The 21,061-nt window shown below is 37.1% G+C and overlaps 1 protein-coding gene across 1 annotated transcript; it reads left to right on the top strand.

The window, feature by feature from the left end:
• Positions 1-219: 219 nt before the first annotated feature.
• Positions 220-20,779, top strand: ZFAND4 (zinc finger, AN1-type domain 4). Its single transcript, XM_010086142.1, is given in 11 exon segments — positions 220-403; positions 7,642-7,717; positions 7,812-7,879; positions 8,411-8,602; positions 9,060-9,085; positions 9,543-9,546; positions 12,744-12,922; positions 13,717-14,898; positions 15,528-15,582; positions 17,958-18,072; positions 20,183-20,779. Coding segments are annotated over 11 exon segments (2,217 nt in total). The 3' UTR covers positions 20,319-20,779.
• Positions 20,780-21,061: the final 282 nt, after the last annotated feature.

The raw sequence follows: 21,061 nt of genomic DNA on the forward strand, positions 1-21,061 counted from the left end.
CTGCTTCTTAATAGCTATTTTATTGTTCATCAAGAATAAATTGAAACTCTTTAACAGCTATGTTCAAATGTTGTTAGAACTATACTTGTTTGCTTTATAGGTGAAAAATCTCAAACATGAACAGCAATGCACCACACCTGTCCTTACAGCTGACTTAGCTGGAAGTGAAATGTAGTTTCCTGACAGGTCTTCTTACAAGGAAGTTGTAAATCCTTTGTAATGGCCAGCAAGAAAGAACCTCCTTTTTTCAATGAAGATAATATGGGACCATTGCACTACAAGCTTCCTTTTTATGAAACTATGGAGCTCTTCATTGAAACGCTGACAGGAACATGCTTTGAACTGCGAGTTTCTGCCTTTGAAACAGTTATTTCTGTGAAAGCTAAAGTTCAAAGACTCGAAGGTACTACTCTCTCTTATTTTGGTATAAACTTTATCACTTTAGAGGAGGTCTTGTTTTACAAACTGTAACTGCTAAAATCAAACCAGATCACTTAAATAACTTGTTCAGTAGTATGTATATAAACTAGGTGCTCAGTTTATGGCTTAGGTTTAATTGGAATTGAGTTGTTTTTCTGGCCCTTCATTTTCCTATCAGTTCATGGCTTAGGCTTTACTGGAATTGGTATTTTTGCTCTTCTTTTCTTGTTTTGTTTTGTGTGTTGTTATTGAGATAAATCTTAAAAAGTGTTATGGTAAATCATGAGTTGTTTTGATATAATATGGGATATAATATTTTTGGTGTTGAAAAGATTCTCTGACATAAGTTGTTTGTTAACTAGCAAGGTTATAAACTTGAGCCTTCCCATATGTCTGGCTTGCAATGTTCTGAGCATACTTTTAACTAGGGGCTATGGTTGTTGCTTCTGAGTTTAGTCAATTTATGGTTTATTTGTGATACTGCAGTCACATGAGCAACTGCAGTGCTGGCAAATCCCAAAGGCAGCTTGAAGTTACTGATTTGAATTTTGTTAGGTGAGTGATCTCTTGCTGGTAGAAGTCTGTCCAAGCTATGCTTTCTCTTAAAGTGATGAACTTGGCACATCCTGCGAAGTGAAAACCTGCTTTAAGTTATGAGGCCAGTCCTGATGCTGATGCAAGGAGAAAAGATGTAGGTTGGTCCTCTTTCACTCCTTTTCCTCTGTGATGGAAGTGAATCAGAATGAAAGAATGTGATTTGAAATACCTGTGTATACATACTTTAGCTACTTTGAAGTATTGCATTCTCTTCCTCACTTTGGAGGAGTTAAGGAACTATGTAGCTGCACAACATGAGAGTACCAGAGTTGATAATTTTAAGAAAAGGGATCCTCTCTTTCCCCAGTATACCTGTACACATTTTTCATGCTTCTGTCTGTGTGGAACCCACCATCTGGGAGATGTAATATCATGCTTTAGACTTCAATCTAAGGTACTCTCCTACTCTTACAGAAATCTGTGCTAATGGATGGAAAAAAAGTAGCTGCCACAAGTCTTAAAACACAGAAGCATTGCAATCATAGGGGTGACTTTTTGCTACTAAGGTCACATAGTAGAAGCTCCACCATGTAGATAACTAGCATTTATATTAGTGTAGCTCTGTGGATGTACTTTTGTTTGCTGTGGACAGGGTCCTAGTTAATCACAAGTCAGAGAATATGTTGACATACTTCTGGAGGCTCAAGGTGAAACAAGAAAAGGAAAGGGTTTTTCTTCTCCATGACTGAATATAGGCATAGGAGAGATGCAAACAGATATGTGATAGAATACTAATTAAGAGTGAATTAAAAGGGAGCATAGGCAAGAGAGTACAGAAGAAGGCATGCTATCTGGATGGTATAGGTAAAGGCAGTGAGCTTTAAAGGATGAATGAAGAGACCAGTGGGAGATGTGAGGAAGGGGAATTTTAGTTTCTTGGAGTCCAAAACAGGAGATTGCGAACAGACATATTGAATTTTACCTACAGGTTATTATGTAGGCTGGGTGTACCTAGCTTACAAAAGTGTCGTAATTTCGTATTAGAAGAACAGCTCAATAATGAAGTTATAATATTGCTTGTTCAGAATTTTGTTCACATGTTGTAGTTCATAGGATGATAAGGTAATTAATGGCTTAGGTGCCTGCTGCATAGACGTAATTATTAATAAGCAAATTTCCTTAAAACATGGAAGATAAGGGTTCAGTGCTACTTATCACTGAATTGTTAGAAGTCAGTTGAAATACCTTGATACTCTGGAACAGAGTTACAATATCTGTGATGTCCAGATTAATATGATTTATGGGAGGCAGAGTGAAAACAAGTTGATCATCTGTGTGTGAAGGGGACAGATACACAATGGCAAATTAATTTTATGTTGTGTTTGGGGTTGCTATTGCGTGTAAAAAATAATTAACAACTTTTCAGTGACAAAGTTCCTATTTATAGTGCACAAGTTCGAGCACTGAATCCCCCAGGTGGAGTAAAAGTCATAGAGTAATTTTGCTGTTGCAATTTAGCATGGGAAGCAGAAAGCTTACATCTATTGCTGTTGCTGTTTTTCCCTGTTTATTATTGTATTGTGTCAAATTTCGTAGTGTGTGGACCCTTCTCATTTAAGCTGCACTTCTGGCTGAAGATGAATAAATATTTGGAGACTATATAGGGTCCCTCATGCGTGTTGTCCCCATGGACTCATTTGGGTGTTGAGGATGATGGTATATAAGCATACCAAAAGGCAAGTTTTGGGGAAATTATCTGAGACCTGAGATCTCTAAGAACAAAATCTAGACTTGTATCAGAAGTTAACAAATTTGTTCAAATGTCACCAATGCCTCTGATTGTAAGAGGCTAATAATAAACCTAAATCAAAATGAACTGATCTTTGTCAACAACTGGAATATCAGTAGATGTAGACTTCACTGTAATAAAAAAGGATAATATGGATGGCATGTTAGGAATTTTGTATATTTCTGATACTGTTTGTCATTCTTGGTGCCTGTTTAATGATCTGATATGGAAAAGGTTTGTTTAGACGGCTGTAGTAGAAAGTGGTACCTTACTAAGAAAGAGCTTCAGATCTCCAACTGTTTCCAGTTGGTTTTACTCAGTAAAGAGTATGGGTAAAAATTTATGAATTTGTTCTAATGCATCTGAAATTCCAGTGCAAGTCTGCTTGTAAATTGAATTTAAAGCAGATCTGATGTGTGTTTGGATCAGATCCAGGCATTTGTCCTCCAGTATCTACCATGTGAAGTAAGCACTTGGTATCCAAAAATTTACCTTGACTTTGGAGCCGCCTACGGTAAGTCGCTCCTAGTGTCAGATTCACTAAATGAGCCTTTTAAAATGGTACACTGGAGATGAAATAGCTCCCTTTGTCTCTGCTGATGAAGTAAAAGCTAGAATGCACACAGCCAGCAACAAAGTATAGTGTTGCTAGCATGTGTTGATGGGCATGGATAGGATGGTACCTGAGTTTCAAGGTGGCATGAAAGACTGAGCTTCAACACATGAATGGTATTTAAGAATAGCAGGATTTCTTTGAAAGAGAAAAGAACTTTTTTTTTTTTTTTTTTTTTTTTTAACTGGGGAGACCTGTTCTTGCTCCCTCCATTGTACAAGTCTTTGTAGCTGCTGGCCTGGATGAAGTTTAGTATTCTTCATTCAGAAACGCCAACTATTATATTGAATTTTATAGAAGGAACATTCAGATAGTGTATTCCTTGCAGTGGTTAATTCTTTCATCTGTTAAAGAACCATAGATAATACCTGTAAACATGTTTGTTCAGTAAGATAGGATCAAGTCTCGAGGGAGGAGGTAGGGTTTGGGATTTGATGGTATTATTATTATTAGTATTATTAACTTGTCAGAATTAATTTGCATTGTACAGTGTGGAGTGTTAAAGCCTACATTAGTGTAGCTAGCTTACAATTAATAAAAAACTCAGTCATGGTTTGTTCAACGACGGCTTACAACTGAATTTTATGATTTCTGTGTGTGGAAACATCTACCTTTTTAGATGAAAATTTAGATGTTCTCTTGTTCTTGTATTATTGTAAAGGGGGAAAAACAGAACTAGCTTTCAGAGTACATCTTAATTTGGAATGCTAGTGTTCAGCAGGGAATGACAGATGCAACAATAATTTTGTTGTTGTACGTGTGTGTACTCTCAATTCATCATGAGAGTTGTTATTTTTCTTTGGTCTCTTTGCTGTTATTATTTTGCTGCCTATGTACAGCAGCTTCACCTTAAGTGAAAAGAACTGGATGAATATAAAGCAAACTTCTTCTGGATGTTTTATTTCTTTCAATATTTTGTGAATTCAGAGGATGTCATAATGATATTTATTACTACTTGCATTTGAGAAAATAGCTATGCTTCTGTCAGGACTGGAGTAAGTGGATTGCACAAGTGTGAAGAGTTTTTAACAGAAACAATCTTGTTTTTCTTCTGTCTACTGCGTCTACTGTTTGCTTTGTCATTTGCCCGTTTACTGTGCTGATAGAGACTAGAAGTTCATGAAGCTTTTTTTAAGCTTATGTTTTCTCTGAGCTGGGAAAACATTTCTACAAATGCAAGCCTGTGCCCAGATCAGGTGGTTAGAGCAGCATCTGGAAGGTGTTAGTAAGGTCACCTTTGTCACGAAGTTTTGTGAGCCTGTATTGCTACTGGTGACTCGCTGTTGGAGTCTCCTCTTTGTCAGTCCCTAGGGCAAAGAGTAGGTCAGTACTGACCACCATTTACACTAATGTAGCTTACTATCGTGAAATTGAAGGCTGGGGGGTTTGACAGTTGTGAAAATGGTTGTGCTGTTGTGAACCTTTGCACCTCTTCCCTTGTGTAGCTATTTTTTGGGGAGAAATAAGGCTGTCAGCCCAGCCTCTCTGTAAGCAGTAACAAAAAGTAAATGTTTAAGAAACTCTAGCAAATTCAGAATTGAATGAAAGATAAGCACACTGTTTGTGGTGCTTTTAAATGTGGTAACCTTCTACCCACAACATAAAATAGAGTTTGTTCTGAAATCTACAAGAGAGTTTTTCTGGGTCAGACTTGACCATGTCAGTTTCTCTGGTGAGCCTACTCAGCATGCCAGAAAGAAGAGTAAAGGAGTGAAGCTTAAGGGTGTATCTGATAATGCTGATTCAGAGACAGGATAGAGTACCTACTTCTCTCCTCTCCTTCTCCCATTTCAGTAGGTCAGATTGTCAGCGCATCCATAGCCATTTCAACAGGCAGTCTGCAGACTCTTCTGTCCTGCTCTAGCATCACCTGGCCAGCACTTCCATTTCAGCATTGAAATTTAGCTTATTGCCCTATTTTCCCCTCGGTACTGATTTAGAGCAGGCCAGTGATTCAGTCACATACTGCTTAGGGAGAGGGGATAGTGAATGGGTATCTTGCAGTTCTCGTTATTGTTGCCAGTTTTACATGCTGATCTCGTGTGCAAATGTCTCTTCAAGAAAGCCTTACTATAATTCAGAAAAGGGACAGCTGATGCATATTTTCCTACACCTGAACATATAAAGCACATACCATTTCCTCCATGTATAAATACAGAATTCTTAGAAAGCAGCATAAAAGAGAATGAGTAATGAAGACTTGTCGGTTTCCCATTACAGCAGAATGTAGTCTTTTTATCTGTTCATTTCATCAAAAATACATTGTCATTGTTAACTGAACAAAAACATGTTTCACTGCAGTATTGCCAGTTGCAAGCCAGCCTTTTTAACAAATACTCTCTGAGTTTATCAAACTAATTGGAGGTTGCTCCTTGGAGGCTGCTGAAACCATAACAAATGCAGATGGTAATGACCGTTTGTAATCAGAAGACTGTAAAACAACACAGAAAAGAACTTCACTGTGGACTCACTGGCTGCGGCCAGCTTGTTCTTTTTTTGCTTACTGTGCAGACCTGAAATATAACCAGTAGCTAGTTACTAAATAGCTGGCAGTGTAATAGCAATTATTGTTAGCCTACCCTATGAACATATTCCCCTCATAAATGTCTTGTGGACTTCAGAAAATGCAAGACTCATGTTAAATGCTGTCCAAGTGAAGTGAAGTTGTGTTGGTCATTCATAAAAGAGACCTAGATGTGAGCTGTGGTGAGGGAATTGTAATCTTCTCCAAAACTTAAATAACAATGACAGCTCCTCCAAAGTGCACTCCTTCTTCTGCATGGGATATGCAATTAGCATGTCTCCTACTCGCCTGTTGAATCTACTTGGACTTTCACTAGAATCTGGTCCCCTTTTCTTTCTTGCTGGTGTTGGATGTTGGTCACTTTGTGCCCTTCCCCCAGCTAGGAAGGGGCTACTGAACTGACCTTTTGCCACAGCTTGCTAAGCACTCTTGCAAGCCTTGGGAAGCTAAGCTGTTTTTGGGACCCCTCTGGAAGACACGGATCTTTGTGTTCCCCTCTCTCTAGATATATTTTGGGAAGTCTTACTGTGTAGCATTGCTACTTGCATCTCATTTTAAGCATCTGAGCATGCAATGAATAAAAGTATAAGATAAGATTAATGTAATGTTTTGGAAAATGTATTTGTAGATTTTGCTTCTTGGTCTGAGGAGTAGGGGTTAGACCTTTTTGAAAAAAGTATCTTTGGTCTCTGTAGATTTTCATTTTAATTACAGTTTGCCAGGAGTGCACAGTGAGATCTTACCTGGATTTCACTAGACAAATTGAACAGCTGTACTTCTTTTGAATGCTGAAGGGAAGATTTTTTTTTTCAAAGGTAAAAAAAGACAGCTGTTCATCTTCCTACTAGCCTTATTTTTTTTTTTTTTTTGTGATCCAAGATGTCTTATCCTTTCTTAACTGTCCTTATTTGTACTGTGTCTAAAATTTGTAAAGTGGCAGCTTTCTAGTGAAAATGTGTGAAGACCTCAGGTCATAGCAGCTTGTGTTTATTATCTTTGATGTGTGTTACGTCTGTATCTAAATGAGTTGACTATGCAGGCAAAAAGAAGCAAAGTTAGTCATTGTGAAGAATATGCGTTTTTAGTAAGTGTTACACACTTATTTTGTTGTGTATTTTTGTTTTAATAAGTGTTAGCAGTTTGTCAAACTTTGTACTACAATGTTACTATATTGTACGTGTGAACTTTAAGTTTCCAAACCAAGCAGTGGTAAAACACATATACAGTTGTCACCACTGTAATAAGAGCTGCCACCAGTTACCTTAATGCAACCTTGTCTTCACTGTGAGTAATACAGAATATTGGTCTATGATTAAATTATTCAGCAGTTCTCTAGTTAGAAGTTTTATCCTGGTTCTTCTGTCAATAGTCATAAAGCTTTGAGGTACATACAACAGCAAAAAATTTCCCTCGTCTGATGACTGGAAAAGAGCAAGTATTCAATAAGCCTGAAGCAGTTGAGTAGTTCTACAGACCCCTTGTTGAGCCAAAAGATTGAACTCAATGTGTGAGCACAAGCCTGCTGAAAACCTTAACTTTGTTCTTTATAATTATTTGGGAGGTTGGATATCATGACTGAAGGCTGCTCAAGTACCTGTCCTTGTCCTGCTTCCTTTCTTCTTTCCTTTGAGATCCTCTTTCTTGCTTCTCTGTTATCCCCACATTCTTCAAAAAGCAAAACTCCCCAAAAGCCCTCCCACCAAGCTCCAATTTTAATACTCTTTTTTTGTTTGTTTGTGGTTTTGTTTGTTTGTTTAGGTATTCCTGTCTCTCAGCAGCACTTAATTTGGAATAACATGGAGCTGAAGGATGACTATTGTTTGAATGATTATAAGTAAGTATAGAATAAAATTGCAATGAATGTTTCTGGATATTGGTAACATAAGCAATAGAGAATGCTACAAAAACATATTTATTGTTATTTCCAGCATTTCAGAAGGCTGCACTCTGAAGTTAGTTCTGGCTATGCGAGGTGGACCTATTAACACTAGAAGAGGTAGGTGTTACATCAGTTAAAAAATAATGGTTTTCGTGCAACATAACTGTAAACAGTTTCTTTTATCTAAGCATTTTAGATGAGCAGACTTCAGTTCTAAATTAATTGGAAAAATACTTAACAGAACCAGGGATTTTTTTCCCATCTTTTCTTCCTTAGCATACCAAATGCTCCATCCTTTTCGTTTTGTTTAGCCTTAGTTTAACAAGTATCTTTGTATGTATAGAATCATCAAGTCGTAAAATCAGCAATTCTTCACCTGCAGAAAAAATAATACTGTAACGTCATTATACAAATAGTTTTAAAAATCTGGTTAGTAAGAATCAGGCGTTGGTTCAGTCTGATGATAAACTTGGTTATGTTGGTCATCTATAAAGGAATGGAAATGGAGAAATCCTCTTGATAATTTTTACTTGGAAAACAGTGTATCTTTTAGGTTGGGACTGCCCATTGTAAACTGAGCTGAGCTCTCAAAGGTGATCAAAATGATAATAAACAATTTGATTTTATTCTGTTTTTTTCTCTTTGTAGTTCCTGTGGAAGACCCTATCAGGGAAATGGCTGAATACATGGATCCCAGTAGAGATGAGATCTGGGAGAAAGGGCCATCCAACAAACAAGTTACCTTCTTAGTATATCGAGAAGGAGATCAGTTGAATTTCTTCCGTGTGGTAGATCGAGGAGATGGCACTTTAACGCCATTATCTCAATCTTTGAGGTAAAGTTGGTTTTAATCTTTGTATTATTCTTCAAAAAGGGGATGCTGTGTAATTTCTAGCTTTATTTATTGAACTTTGTCAAAATAATATCTGGAATATATCTGGAATATTATAAGAATTATGCCCTAAGGACTATTAAAATGCTGTGACTGGGTAGCTGAACAATACAGTAGTACTTTGTGCTCAGTGGTCATACTGACAGTCTCCTGTCACTGTGTGTGTCAATAGAGTGAGATGAAGCTGACCTCGTGCTTGAGGCAATTCTGAACATTCCAGCCCTTTTCTAAAAGGGAACATTTCAAAGGAGAGTTAATTTGGCAATAAAGATATTAAAAACTTTTGTTAAGTGCTTTGTCTTCCATCTTAAGGCATTCATTTAGTTTTATAAACATTCCTCTGTTTACAGCATAAACTTTTTTCATATGCATATGACTTGACCAAATGATTAGTCAGGAAGATAGTAGATTGGCAGTGCAAAATCCTGAGGGTGTTTGTGTGAAGTATCAGAGAAATCGTTGGGGTTTTATTTGTTTGGTTGGTTTTTTTCTTCTGTTTTGTTTTGGGGTGGTTTTTTTCGTTCTGTTGAGGCAGGGGGAAGGGTTTGTTTTGGGTTTGGGTTGTGGGTTTTGTTTGTTTGCTTTAAATATACTTGAAATAATTACCAATAGAGCTAGCCTTTGGATGTAATTAGGCCTCAGATTAGCTACTGTTGAGGTACCAAACTTGTCTCAATCACTGTCACAGAATCAAAGTACTGTTACCAGAAAAGCAAATATGTCAGTTACAGCTACTACATTGTAGTAAACAGATTACTAGTCTTTTTCCTAAAGCTATCAGAATTGTTAATATCTATTAAAAATTACCAGAATCTGTCTTTATCCTGCAGCTTTTGAGTAGTTTTTTTAATCCCCTGAAGAATTTAATATTTGTACAGCTGTAAGGAGAGGAGTCCCTATTCTGGAGACTAGCTGCATTTTCTCCAAGGCTGAGGCTTGCACTGTTTTAAGTAACTATTCTTGTTCCTGTTTGCAAAGCTGAAAGCAAGAGCTTTGTACTAGGTTTATATTCAGTGTGATTCAGTGGGTTCAGGGTGCTATTATTCTTAGAACTTTTATAGGAGATCAGTACTTAAAAACTACAGGCTGAATGAAGTATCAAGGTTGAATTCCCACATAGTTAACACAGAGTAGAAAGTGCTAGTGGTTGATATACAATTACTGGAGGGAAGGAAGAGTAAAGATACAAGTATTTTAGATCTGTGATCTTACTTTTCAGACCCTGCACTCTTTTTCAGTAAATGGCCACATATGGTATTGTGTGTAGATTTGAAATAAGTTAAACCCACCATCATCATAAGAACTGAGAATTTTGCTGCTGCATTGGCCTAGATGCACTTTGGGAAGAGGAGTAGACAGGTGTAATTCCTGTTCTCAGTGATACCCTGCCTATTACCAAATTGTTCCCTTTTGTCTTTTAAATCCAAAGAACATCCAAAGTAATCCAAAGGTAGGACTGTAGATGCTATACTGTAAGTTGATGCAAGAAGTTGTCAGAAGGAGCTTGAACTTCATTTTTTCGGTATAATGGGATCCCTAGTGTCTGCCTACATGTTCAGATTCTTGTGTGTGTGTGGTGACTTTTTTTTTTTCTGTTTAAAACCAGCATGGACAATTGTCTGAAGTTCTTAGTACTTTTCAATTAGGTAATCGTAGTGTATAGATTAAATAATAATTTACTTGAGATTGTCTAAATGTAGCAAGCCAGAGGAATAAACCACACTCTTTTGGCTCTTGCAAGGCATCTTAGGAAGCCTTTCAAAGCACAACAGCGTGTATAAAGATCCAATACATTATGCTTAAGAAATGTGCAGTGACTGGTCAAATGATCCAGTTAGGTTGGAAGCCACCTGAGTTAAAGACCTTCAGCTTGAGCTGTTTCTCGTTCTCCTTGCTTTCTATTGGAGTTAATTTATTAGCTTTTCTACTAAGGCAGACAGTAATTGGTGGGTGGGGGGTGTCTAGAAGTCTTAATTTTGAATTTGTTATTATGGGCAGGTCAGACTTTGTGGGAAGTGGAAAAAGTAGAAACAGGAGAAGAGAATGGAAATAAATCAGACCTTTTTATTTAATCTTTATAGAGGAAGGCTATGAATTGCTCTGAATACTAGTGCTTTCCACGGTGTCAGTTAAATGCGTCTGCATGTGTGGGTATACTGGTGACTGAGCATTTTGAGACGCTTGTTTATCAGGTTTTCTCACATTGTTTATGTGTGGAGCAGAATTTAATGACTGTAATTTAGAAAAGAGATACCGGTTTGGTTTTTGTTTTATAGTTCTCCAGGTCATTTTATTTTGTCTGTGCTTAAGTTAATGGTTAAAACTTGATAAGATGTAAATATATACAGTGATTATTTTCTGGATTAAAAGAATGTTGTTGAAGTTGTGGTAGAGGATTGGTAGGCAGTGGTGTCAAAAGTGTTTCAACAAGCTACTGATAATATTTGAGGCACACATTTTACAAGCAAGATCTCAAGGATGTTGACATCTGCGGACAAGTAAATTTGAAATTTTCTCATGGGAAAGTGGGCTAAAAGTATCATCAAGAACAAAGTTCCATGTCTTAACTTTTATAATTTTACAGTCAGATAAAGCAATAATTCCTTTTGTTACTCCTTTTTTTTTTTTTTTTTTTTTAGTGTTTTTGGCTCCTATTTAGCCAGAAAATTGAAGGAAAAGGATAACAATTCTTTTTACATTAAAAAAACCCTAAACAATCAACCAGTCGTGTGAGAGACATCACTTTTCTTTCTGTCTTTACCAAAAGGAAGAGAAGTTCAAAGAATTGTTTTGAGTTTATGACTTTGCAGCATTAAAATTCTGAAATTATTCTTTAGCATTGAATCTTTACCAGGAAAGGTATGTAATATGCATGCTGACTGTCCCCAGATAGAGCTGTTCATTTTTTGGTAAGAAATGATGACCATTTTGCTGACTCTTGCTTAGAATTCGGTGCTATCTTGCTCTTAAAAACCTGTCTCCCAGCTGTTCTGCCTTTGGAATTTTGCTACATTTTAGGAAATGCGTTTGGAGAGTCAGTGCAAAAATACTGGCTCTTGAGTAAGGACAGCAGAGTATTTCCAAGAATTGGGTAAAATGCCAGCTCTAATTAGTGATTTTTTTTTTTTTTTTTTTTTGTAGTGACTTTCTCATGACCTTTAGTTCTTCCTTGGTCTCTTTTGGAGAGTAGAAACTTTAGTTAAATCTACTAAGACATTTGTACGAACACAGGGGAATTGCCTGATTGTCATGTTTTCTAGATGCTGACAGCCTAGTAGAAGAATTAAAACACTCTTTAAAATGTACTATGTACAGTGTTGAAAATGCATTAATTTGTAACAAATTGGATGCTCCTAATGATTCTTTCATTTAAGTGTCAAGTGTTGGATGTGTGTTAGTAATTAATGCTTCATAGGAAAAACAAGTCAGATACTGACTTTAAAATATTGAGGTTTTGCATTCTGTTAGAATACAGAATGGAAAAAGGCAATGTGATGCTATAAATTTCCAGTCACTACTGAGTTGAAATATTTTGTCTTCGATCTAGCATTTATAGTCTGTTTATTTTTTTCTAAATGTGAGACTCTTTGGAAATCTAAACTGATCCTTTTTTATTTATTTTTTTAATTTTGAAAAGGAGAAATATAATATCACATCCACATGGGTGACCCCTCCATTTCCATTTATGGCGAGAACACCCCTCAGGATGGATAGAAATTTGGACTTTCCTTCCATGCCAGTGTCTGTTTAATTGGAAAACTGATCAGCTTGTTGTCTGAGTCACACGGTTAACAGCTTTGGCCATACCTTCACATTTGTGGAACTGGATATCCCCTCTGTGGGGAAAATATATAGTGAGTGTGAACCAACTGTATATGGTCTAACAACTTCCCAGCAGTGGGGCTGTGTTATGATTGCAGCATCATCACTTTGTGTGAGCATCTAATAAGGAATGCCTATGTGCTAAAATAAATGGATTTGAAATGTCTTTGCATACAGTTTTACATACTGCTTTGTCAACAGATCAACTACGGATATGACTTTCTAGTTATGAAAATTCTCTACATTGAAAACAAATTACTTGATTAGGGGGTGAACACAAACTTCCTTTTATTTTCAGCAGTGGTTCAGTTTATAACTTATATGCTGATGATGAAGATGAGACAGAGGCATCACCTTCTGGACAACAGATTATTGAGAATTCAATTACTATGAATAAAATGAAACTACTCAAGGCAAAGATGGAGAACATGAATCTGAGTAAAAAGGTAAAGTTGTGATTTCAATTTTTCTATTGTAAAATGGCTTTCACTTTCCTAGTGCTGACTTTTCTAAAAAGCAGGTCAGATACTTTTCTGTCTTGGGAAGTGAAGTGATCAAAGGTAGGCGATTTCTTCTCTGTTGTTTAAGTAAATGCTGTTGTATAAATGTTCTGCTGTGGGATATTGGCTTTACTTGTATCTACCTATCCACATTCACAGAATTCACTACTGATCCTGGATTTTTTTCTGTGGGTGGATGTTTTGGGTTTTTTTGTTTTTTTCTTCTGATGCTTTAAGTAGTATTGTTTTGCTGCACTGCTCTGCTAAAAAATCAGTGTTTCTCTTAACTGAAACTTCATTTGAAATACTGTAACTGAAAAGCCTATGGAGTTAAATATGAGAATGAGTTTACCTGGAATATAAAACCTTACGTTGGTGTTCATGTCTGTGTAGGTTACCTACATGTAAAATTAAGATATTACACTTTCTTTCGTTGTTTGTCTTGAGACCCTAAGCTCTTCTGGATAACTTTGATGGTATTCTGTCTTCCCTTTCTATTCCTCTGACATGTGGCCTATTTACTAAAAAGTCTTCTCTGATTATAATCTTTGATCTTATTGTTCAGATGTTGGGGTGAAGTATTGATGGCTAGTAACAGATGAGGGAGTAGAAAAAATTTTGTCCTTTCTGGCCTCAGGCTGTCTGAGTTCCTGGGAGTAGGATCTCTGTCAGGTCTTTGAATGCAACCATAATTCCAATACTAATTGTTTTTCAACATGTTTTTGGGGTTTTTTTTAAAGCCTAAGAAAACTGTCAAGGTGAAACCTCGTCCTCCAATGGCTCCTCGACCATCTAGTGGCTCAGTGGCTGCTGCTCGTCACCGCTTTTTAAGAGTTCTCCCCCCGATCGGACAGTCCTGCCCTCCTCCTCCTTGGAATTCATATCCCTTAGAGTCTTCCCAAAACGCACTTTCAGCATTGGCTACTTTGGCCACTGCTGGTAGAACAATGCCATCCACAACTAATGACTTTCTTAAGGAAGATGACACTTGGCAGAGTAACTCTTGGTCTCAGCCAGTTAGTAGCATCAGGTTACCACCGAAAATATCTCGTGTCGAGCTAGAAAGTGCAAAACTACCTACAAATAGTATTCTGACTCCTGTTTCATCTCTGCCTGGAAATTCAGAAAAAGTATCTGAAAATGTGACCTCAACAAGTGAGGAGGATGCTATTGTGTTTCCAAACCTAACAAATGTAGAACTATATAAAACAGAAGAAAAACTGCTACCTGAAACGGATGCTTTTGCTTTGTTAAAAGAAGCAAGCACCACTGAACAGTGTAGTGAGATATATGATGTAGGAAAGGTGAACCCAGAATTTGAACTGTCTGATGGAGATGATGAATCTAAGGTTGTAGAGCAGCATAGAAAACCTGTTAGTGAAGTACTGAGCACTGCAGCAATGGGGACTGGTCTTCTCAGTACTCGTGAATTAAGTCCGCAGAAAAATCTGCTTTTGTCACCTCTTCGGTATTCAGCACAAGTGGCACATCACAGTTCTCTGAAACCACAAACACAGCCCAAATGCTTTGAGGCTGGTAACTTCAGATCTACAGCCTCCTCAAACGTGCTTCGATCATTGGAAGTCCGTAATGTAGCAGACTCCTCTTTTTCTAGGACTACTAGATTTCATAATGCGAAAGTAGAGTCACTTGGCAAAAGAGCTGATGTAATTTCTGAAGCAGAGGCTAGGGACATCACAGATGTGGCTAACAAGGCATCCAAAGAACCTGTGAGTTCTGTAGGTAGCTTAGGATTTCTGGCTTCACTGGCCCGAAGTGCAAACAGGGAAAGTTTACGGAGTTCCTGTGGGACAGCCAGGTTTCGGACTTCTGGTATTGTACTACCTACAAACCTTCAGCATTTTCAGGAAGAAAGCTTTAGGAAGACTGCTCCTCCAAATGAAGCTGCTGAATATATTCTAGTGAGTACTAATGCTTTCAAAGAAATTGACATTTTCCTGTCTTTTCTAGTACTGGCATTATGAAACTGTGCTTTCATGTGTGTGTCTGTCTTTTCAGGGAAGGCAGATGGGGAGGGAGAGAGTGGTGTACTTAAATCACTGATAGTCTTAAACTATTTTCTGAATTCCTGTTGGTATCTTAACTGCTCATTTATCTAAATGGGTCCTAGAAGACCCATTTTCATAAAAATGAGTGGTTGTTCAGTTCACAACTAAAATTATTAGTTATTGTAATAATAAAATTATGAGTGTTTGTGTTTGAAGTGTCATCTGACTTCTGCTGCTGCTCACTAATTGTCATTTATTCCAAAGTTTGCCCTGTGACTGGCACCATATGTGCCTAGCTTCAGATTGCTAGTGTACTTTGTTGTTTTGGTGTGTTGTGAAGTATAGAGAGACTATTAAATAGTCATTTTGAGTAAGGCTTTTTATTGCAGAATTTTTATTTTTTCATACAGAAGTCTTCTTGGACTCTTTGTAGGTGTGTTGATTGGTACAACATTGATTTCAAATAAGCTGATACCAGACTGCCTAACTTTTCATTTAATTTCCATCTGCTAGTAATTTCCTTGTGGAAATTTTTTTTTTAGTCTGCGCATGGGCTTGGAATGAATGGAAGTATTGCAGCTGTAGGTAAAAGAGTAGGTAAGTAATGTGAATTAAATAATAATTGAAGATGACTCTTTAATCTTTCCTGATATATGACATACATAGAGGACTCGAATCATTTATCTTTGTAAGACATATGTCTTTCAAAGTCCTTGCTGTATTACACTTCTATACCATGGTATAACTTAATATTTTAAGCAATTCTTTAACATACAGATGTCATCCAGATCTTAGGTGAACATAACTGTGACTTTCCTAACTTTTTTTAACACCTAATGAATCCTGCGTGTCATCTGTAGACATAAACATGACTTTCTGCTCTGAAGATTCCAAAAGGTCCGTTCTGTGAATACTTCTGAGTATACTATAAAATCAGAGCAAAATTTATCGGTAGTGATGTCTCTAGGACTACAGCCTGAGCCAGAAGAATTTGGCAAAAGAAAAGTGGGGAGGAAGCAATAAGGGCATGGGTGCTGAAGACCACTGATACTATGTGGGTTTTTTCTATTTTTTGTGGTGGGCATCGTTGTTCTTACCCTCATCGATAACTGTGGAGTGCTGAAAATGGATGTGTTGTGCCTAAATATTAATTTCTTATGTGATTAATTCTCTTGGGAGGAATAGAATTGTCTAGTTTAGTCCTTTTAAAACTCTTTAAGACGGTGAGCTAAAGATTCTCAGCACAATCAACTTTTCTTCTTCACATCTTTGACTTGCATTTATTTTGCAGGTTTTCTTTTCTTTCTGTATGACCTTAGTAAAAGAGAGGAAGGCATGTACTCCAGGATTTTAAGATCTAGGTATAGAGAATGAGCTATAAGACAGATCTTCAAATAGCAGCTGCAACAGGAAAAATGATGTAATTGTAGTGATGTGGGAGCAAAAGCTACTAAAATCGTGGATTGTGCCTTTGTTTCACAACTGGAGGTGCACCTTTGAATTGGCAGTCAATTAATAAACAGGTCTGTCCTTACCTACTCTGTGGTAAAAGAGGTGATACCCTAGCAGTCACGTTGGCCTGATTGGAAAGTCTACTATCGTGTCATATTGGGTAGAACTATGAGGAAGATACCTCTCTGGTATCTTGGGTCAGACAAAAGTGTATTTTCCAAAAGGTTCCAGACATGAGAAGGACAAAGTTGGCGTCGTCGTGTCATGATGGCTCTTGAGAGAGAGGTTGCTGGCAATGATCTGTTGTGTAACTGACCAAAGGACAGATTTAGTTTATTATCCAAGGCCTTCATTTGCATGGAATTGCTGTAGGGACCATAAACATCAAGACAGGTGTATTGTTTTTTCTGTTTGAGTATGGTTCACAAGGGTGGCTGTTTTCAAGCTCTGTCTTTTTCACAAACTGGGCTAACTGATGCTCCTGAAATAGTATGCTTTTAGATGATTAAGTTGATAGCATGGACAAACATTGCCAGGTAGTTTCTGTGCTAGATAAGAGTGGGATAGCAGTGGTTGGTAGCGATGACTACAATGTGTAGTGACTACCTGGTGTTACTACTGAATGTAGGCTGCTGTATCTCAGTTGAGAAATGACTGGTGGGATTAAAAGCACGCTGGACAAAAAATACTTCTGAACTCATGAGGTCACTTTGAGGGGCATCCTGAGAATATAGCAGTAGCAGCACTGAAAGAATGTTTGAGAGGATGCATTGCTCGCTTTTGCTGACCTCATGTATGATAAATATACATAAGCAAGTTGTGGACAAAGAGCTTGCTTCTACAGAGGGAAGGAAGATGCCTTTTCTTTACATGCTATCCAGTTATAAAGCAACAGCCAAGAATAACAGGGCAAAAAGTTGAAGTAAAGTAAATTTTTAAGTAGAGAAATTTTACAAACATCTGCAAAGTGTGTTGTGAAGCCATATAGCTAAGTAGAGGCCTGTAGTCTAATAATATACTTTTCTTGCAATTACGGAGTACCAGCAAGACTTTAAAATCTTGCAGTACTTATTTAGCAAACTTGAGTTTTTAGCTAGTTAATATACTAGATGCTGGGTACTTGAATGCACAGCTGATTCTTTGGAAAGCCATTGTGTGTGGTGCTTTCCCAATCACATTGTGTGTTTTCATTTTGCATTTGTGAAGACCATTAGGAGATGTGTTTCTTGATTTCTTCTGTAACTACTTGCTTATGTGAACTTTTAACAGGTGTTAAAAATAATGGGTCTAAGTCCTGCATTGTGCTGCTTCTTCCAAAACTGTTCATAGGCTTGAGGTGTGTTTTCTATTTTGGCCTTTGGGTTTTTTTCAACTCTCTGTTTAGGTTTTGGGATTCCCACCTGAGGTATCCTAAAAAATGCAAAATTAATCTTGCTTTCAAAATATGGTATTTAACTAGTTTCTCATCAAGAATAAGTAAAAATAAAATGTCTTTGCTGTCTTTCTACCTCTGAAAGCAGGTGAAGGAACACATCTTCCATCTGTGAATGGCTCAATTCAAGCAAAAAAGAAAATTACAAAGCATTGCTTTCTTTGTGGCAAGAAAACTGGATTGGCAACCGGCTATGAGTGCAGGTAGGCTGAGCATATAACCAGCTCTTGTTTAAAACTGATAGCTGGATTAACCAAAAGGTTTTCTATGCTGCATGGTATTCCTTAAGTGTAGCAAATCAGCAGACAACCTTCAAAAAATTTGCAATTCTCAGTTTAGCAAAACTCCAGGAATTAAAACTCAGGAATGTTGTACCTGTTCTGCTGTTGAGGTGTATGTTCTTCCAGGAAAATCAAGAAATGCAAGCTATCAGGAAATAAAGAACATGATTGCAAAGAAACAACAATGACATTTTATAGTGGTGTGGGGAGAACTTGCTACAGATTTATGTTCTGCAAAGTATCATTAACAACTTGAGGAAGAACTGGATTTGGCCTTATTACATACAACACATCTGCACAGTTTGTGAATTTATACAAATTTATATTTGACAGCTTTTTGATTTTATGTGTTTTGTTTCTTGTGAGGCTTCAGTCACCTTTAAACATGAAGAGCATTCCAAAAGCAGAATGCCAGAGTGCTGGTCCTCCAAATCGTGACTTGCAGACAACACAATGAGACCTGGCGCTTGGTGGTGATCACTGTAAACTCTAAAAAAAAAAAAAAAAAAAAAGAAGAAAAAAAAAAAAACCAACAACCAACACCCCCAAACAACAAAAAAAAAACCCAACCAAAAAAAACCCTTCACTTTCTCTGTTGATCTTGGTTCTCAAAGTATTGTTTATACAAGATCTTATTTTCTCAGTATCTTTTCCTGTGAGCTAGTCAGGGTTGGGAGGTGCTGCACTGTGAGAGGGCTACATTTGAAGCTGATCTTGGTTCATGCCAATCAACAGCAACATGAACAAGACTTCTGCCATTGGGGAATTGTGTTGGAGAGTTTCAGGGTGAGGAACTGCCTCCTTACTGACTCTTCAGTCTTTGATTTTGAAATAGCTTTGGACAGTGCACACTTTCCTGATGAGCAATTAGCTGCAAGCTCTTCTAGAAGTAACTAAGCAGCTTGCTTAAGGTTAAAAATGAAGCTCAGAAAAAGGGGGGAAATTGCACATCTCCAAGAATAGCATTCATTCTGCTTTCAAAAGGAGCAACCATAAGACCTTTTACTAGAAAGGAACATGAACCAAATAGAGAATACAGTCATATGAGAGAACTGGTGATTACGGGACAAAGAACCAAAGAAAAGCGAATTTATTAAGCAGGCACACACAGCCTCAGGAACAGCTGTGGAGTTCATTACAAACCCAGAAAGATAGATAAATAGAGGATTATAGTCTAATAGTGAGACAGTAAGTTTGATGAGTAATGCTTAATCCATTTCAAGAGAATTCTGATTTTGAATTATGTTATTGTTTTACTGTGAAGAAGCAACTTTGTCAAATAATCGCGCAGCAGGACACTGATACCAGTCTTCACTTACAGCACTTTTCAGATCAGATACAATGTCCAGAGTATTCTTCTCTCCTGTTAGGAGTGTTGGCTGCAAGCTGTCAAGTTTGAAGGCAGAAATAATAATCTTAACACATTGGAATTGCAACTGGTATTAGAAAGATGCACTCTTATCTAGTCATACAGGAAGTCATATTCCCTATAGTTAGTCTGATGTCTTTACAGCTGACTAAAACTGTATTTATTAAACTTGAATGACACATTTGAGTTTATGCCAGGCAGAAGTTGTGCTGAACTAAACATCTGTTTTGGTGGTCTGGATAATGTGGTGTTTTTGAATTGAAATGCATTATGTGGTTTTCACCTGATGCCATTATTTTAGTTCCATGGTTTTGTCTTCTGAATTCTACCAACTGATGTTGTGTGAGGTCTTTAAAAAGAAATAAAATAAATTAAAGCTTATCATTCTTAATTTATAAGTGTGCTTGATCCTTGCTATCTGGTTCCAGGAGTACTGATCTTGCTTAACTTCCCAGCTGAAGAGACTGTTGGGTCAAAACTGCAACATTCAGTTAGAAAAATGTAATTTTGGTTACCCCACTAGTTAATGTTATCTGTCAAGGATGATTAGAATCCAAGCAGTTATGTCAAATAAACAAGATATGATTAAGCCAAAGGGCTCCCAGCATGTCAGAGTTAAAAGCTTCTAAAAGCTTGTAACTTCTAATATTCTTGATTCTCTAGATGTGGAAACAACTTCTGTGCAACGCACCGCTATGCAGAGACTCATACCTGCACCTACGACTATAAGAGTGCAGGGCGAAGGTATTTGCAGGAGACCAATCCCATCGTTAGTGCACCAAAGCTTCCTAAAATCTAACATGGTTGTGCTGCATGTGGCTGTTCTGCCATTGAAGAGTTGTATTACATTGAGAGAAGCACTTGCTTAAACTGCATAATTTTGCCATACTTCATATTTAAAGATTTGCCAAGTAACAAAAGCACATGAGGATGCATCCTATTGAAGAATAATGTGAACACTAACTTTTCATTCGCTACAGAAGAAAGTTTTAACTGCAGTAAAGATTAGTTTTTAAAAAGTTACACCATGATTTGACTGTTTCTGCACGTCTTGTGTTGTGTTTTATATTTGGAAAAGCTATTTCACTAGACAAGTCTTTAAAAGATGCACTTTACTAACTTTATTTACTGTATAACCAGACTTGAGGGGTTGTTGTAATGAGGGTGTCATCTAATGTCTTCTGTACTCTTGCATATTTTGTCCATTGCGTGGTATCTTCTAAGTTATTTCACTAGAAGGATTCTCCTCCCTCCCCTTTCTTCAAACAGCCTATTTTGAGATTTTTAAGGGGGTAGTGTGTTCTGCCCTTCTGTTCCATTCAGATTGGTGTTCATACACTGCGTATCCATTCTGAACATTGCATATCATGTTAATAACTTTTTCTTAAAATAATACTGTTTATATGACAAGTTTGTTTTTAAATAGAAAATTCCCCCTTTGTTGCCATTAGATATAAGGAACAACTTATTTTAACTTTTTTTTGTAATCCTAGATTTTTTTAAGACTTCACAACTTGGTTTGTTAAGATGTTGAATGCTGTT

This window comes from Pterocles gutturalis, unplaced genomic scaffold, assembly GCF_000699245.1.
Source record: "Pterocles gutturalis isolate BGI_N339 unplaced genomic scaffold, ASM69924v1 scaffold50115, whole genome shotgun sequence".
In the NCBI taxonomy this organism is placed as follows: Eukaryota; Metazoa; Chordata; class Aves; order Pterocliformes; family Pteroclidae; genus Pterocles; species Pterocles gutturalis.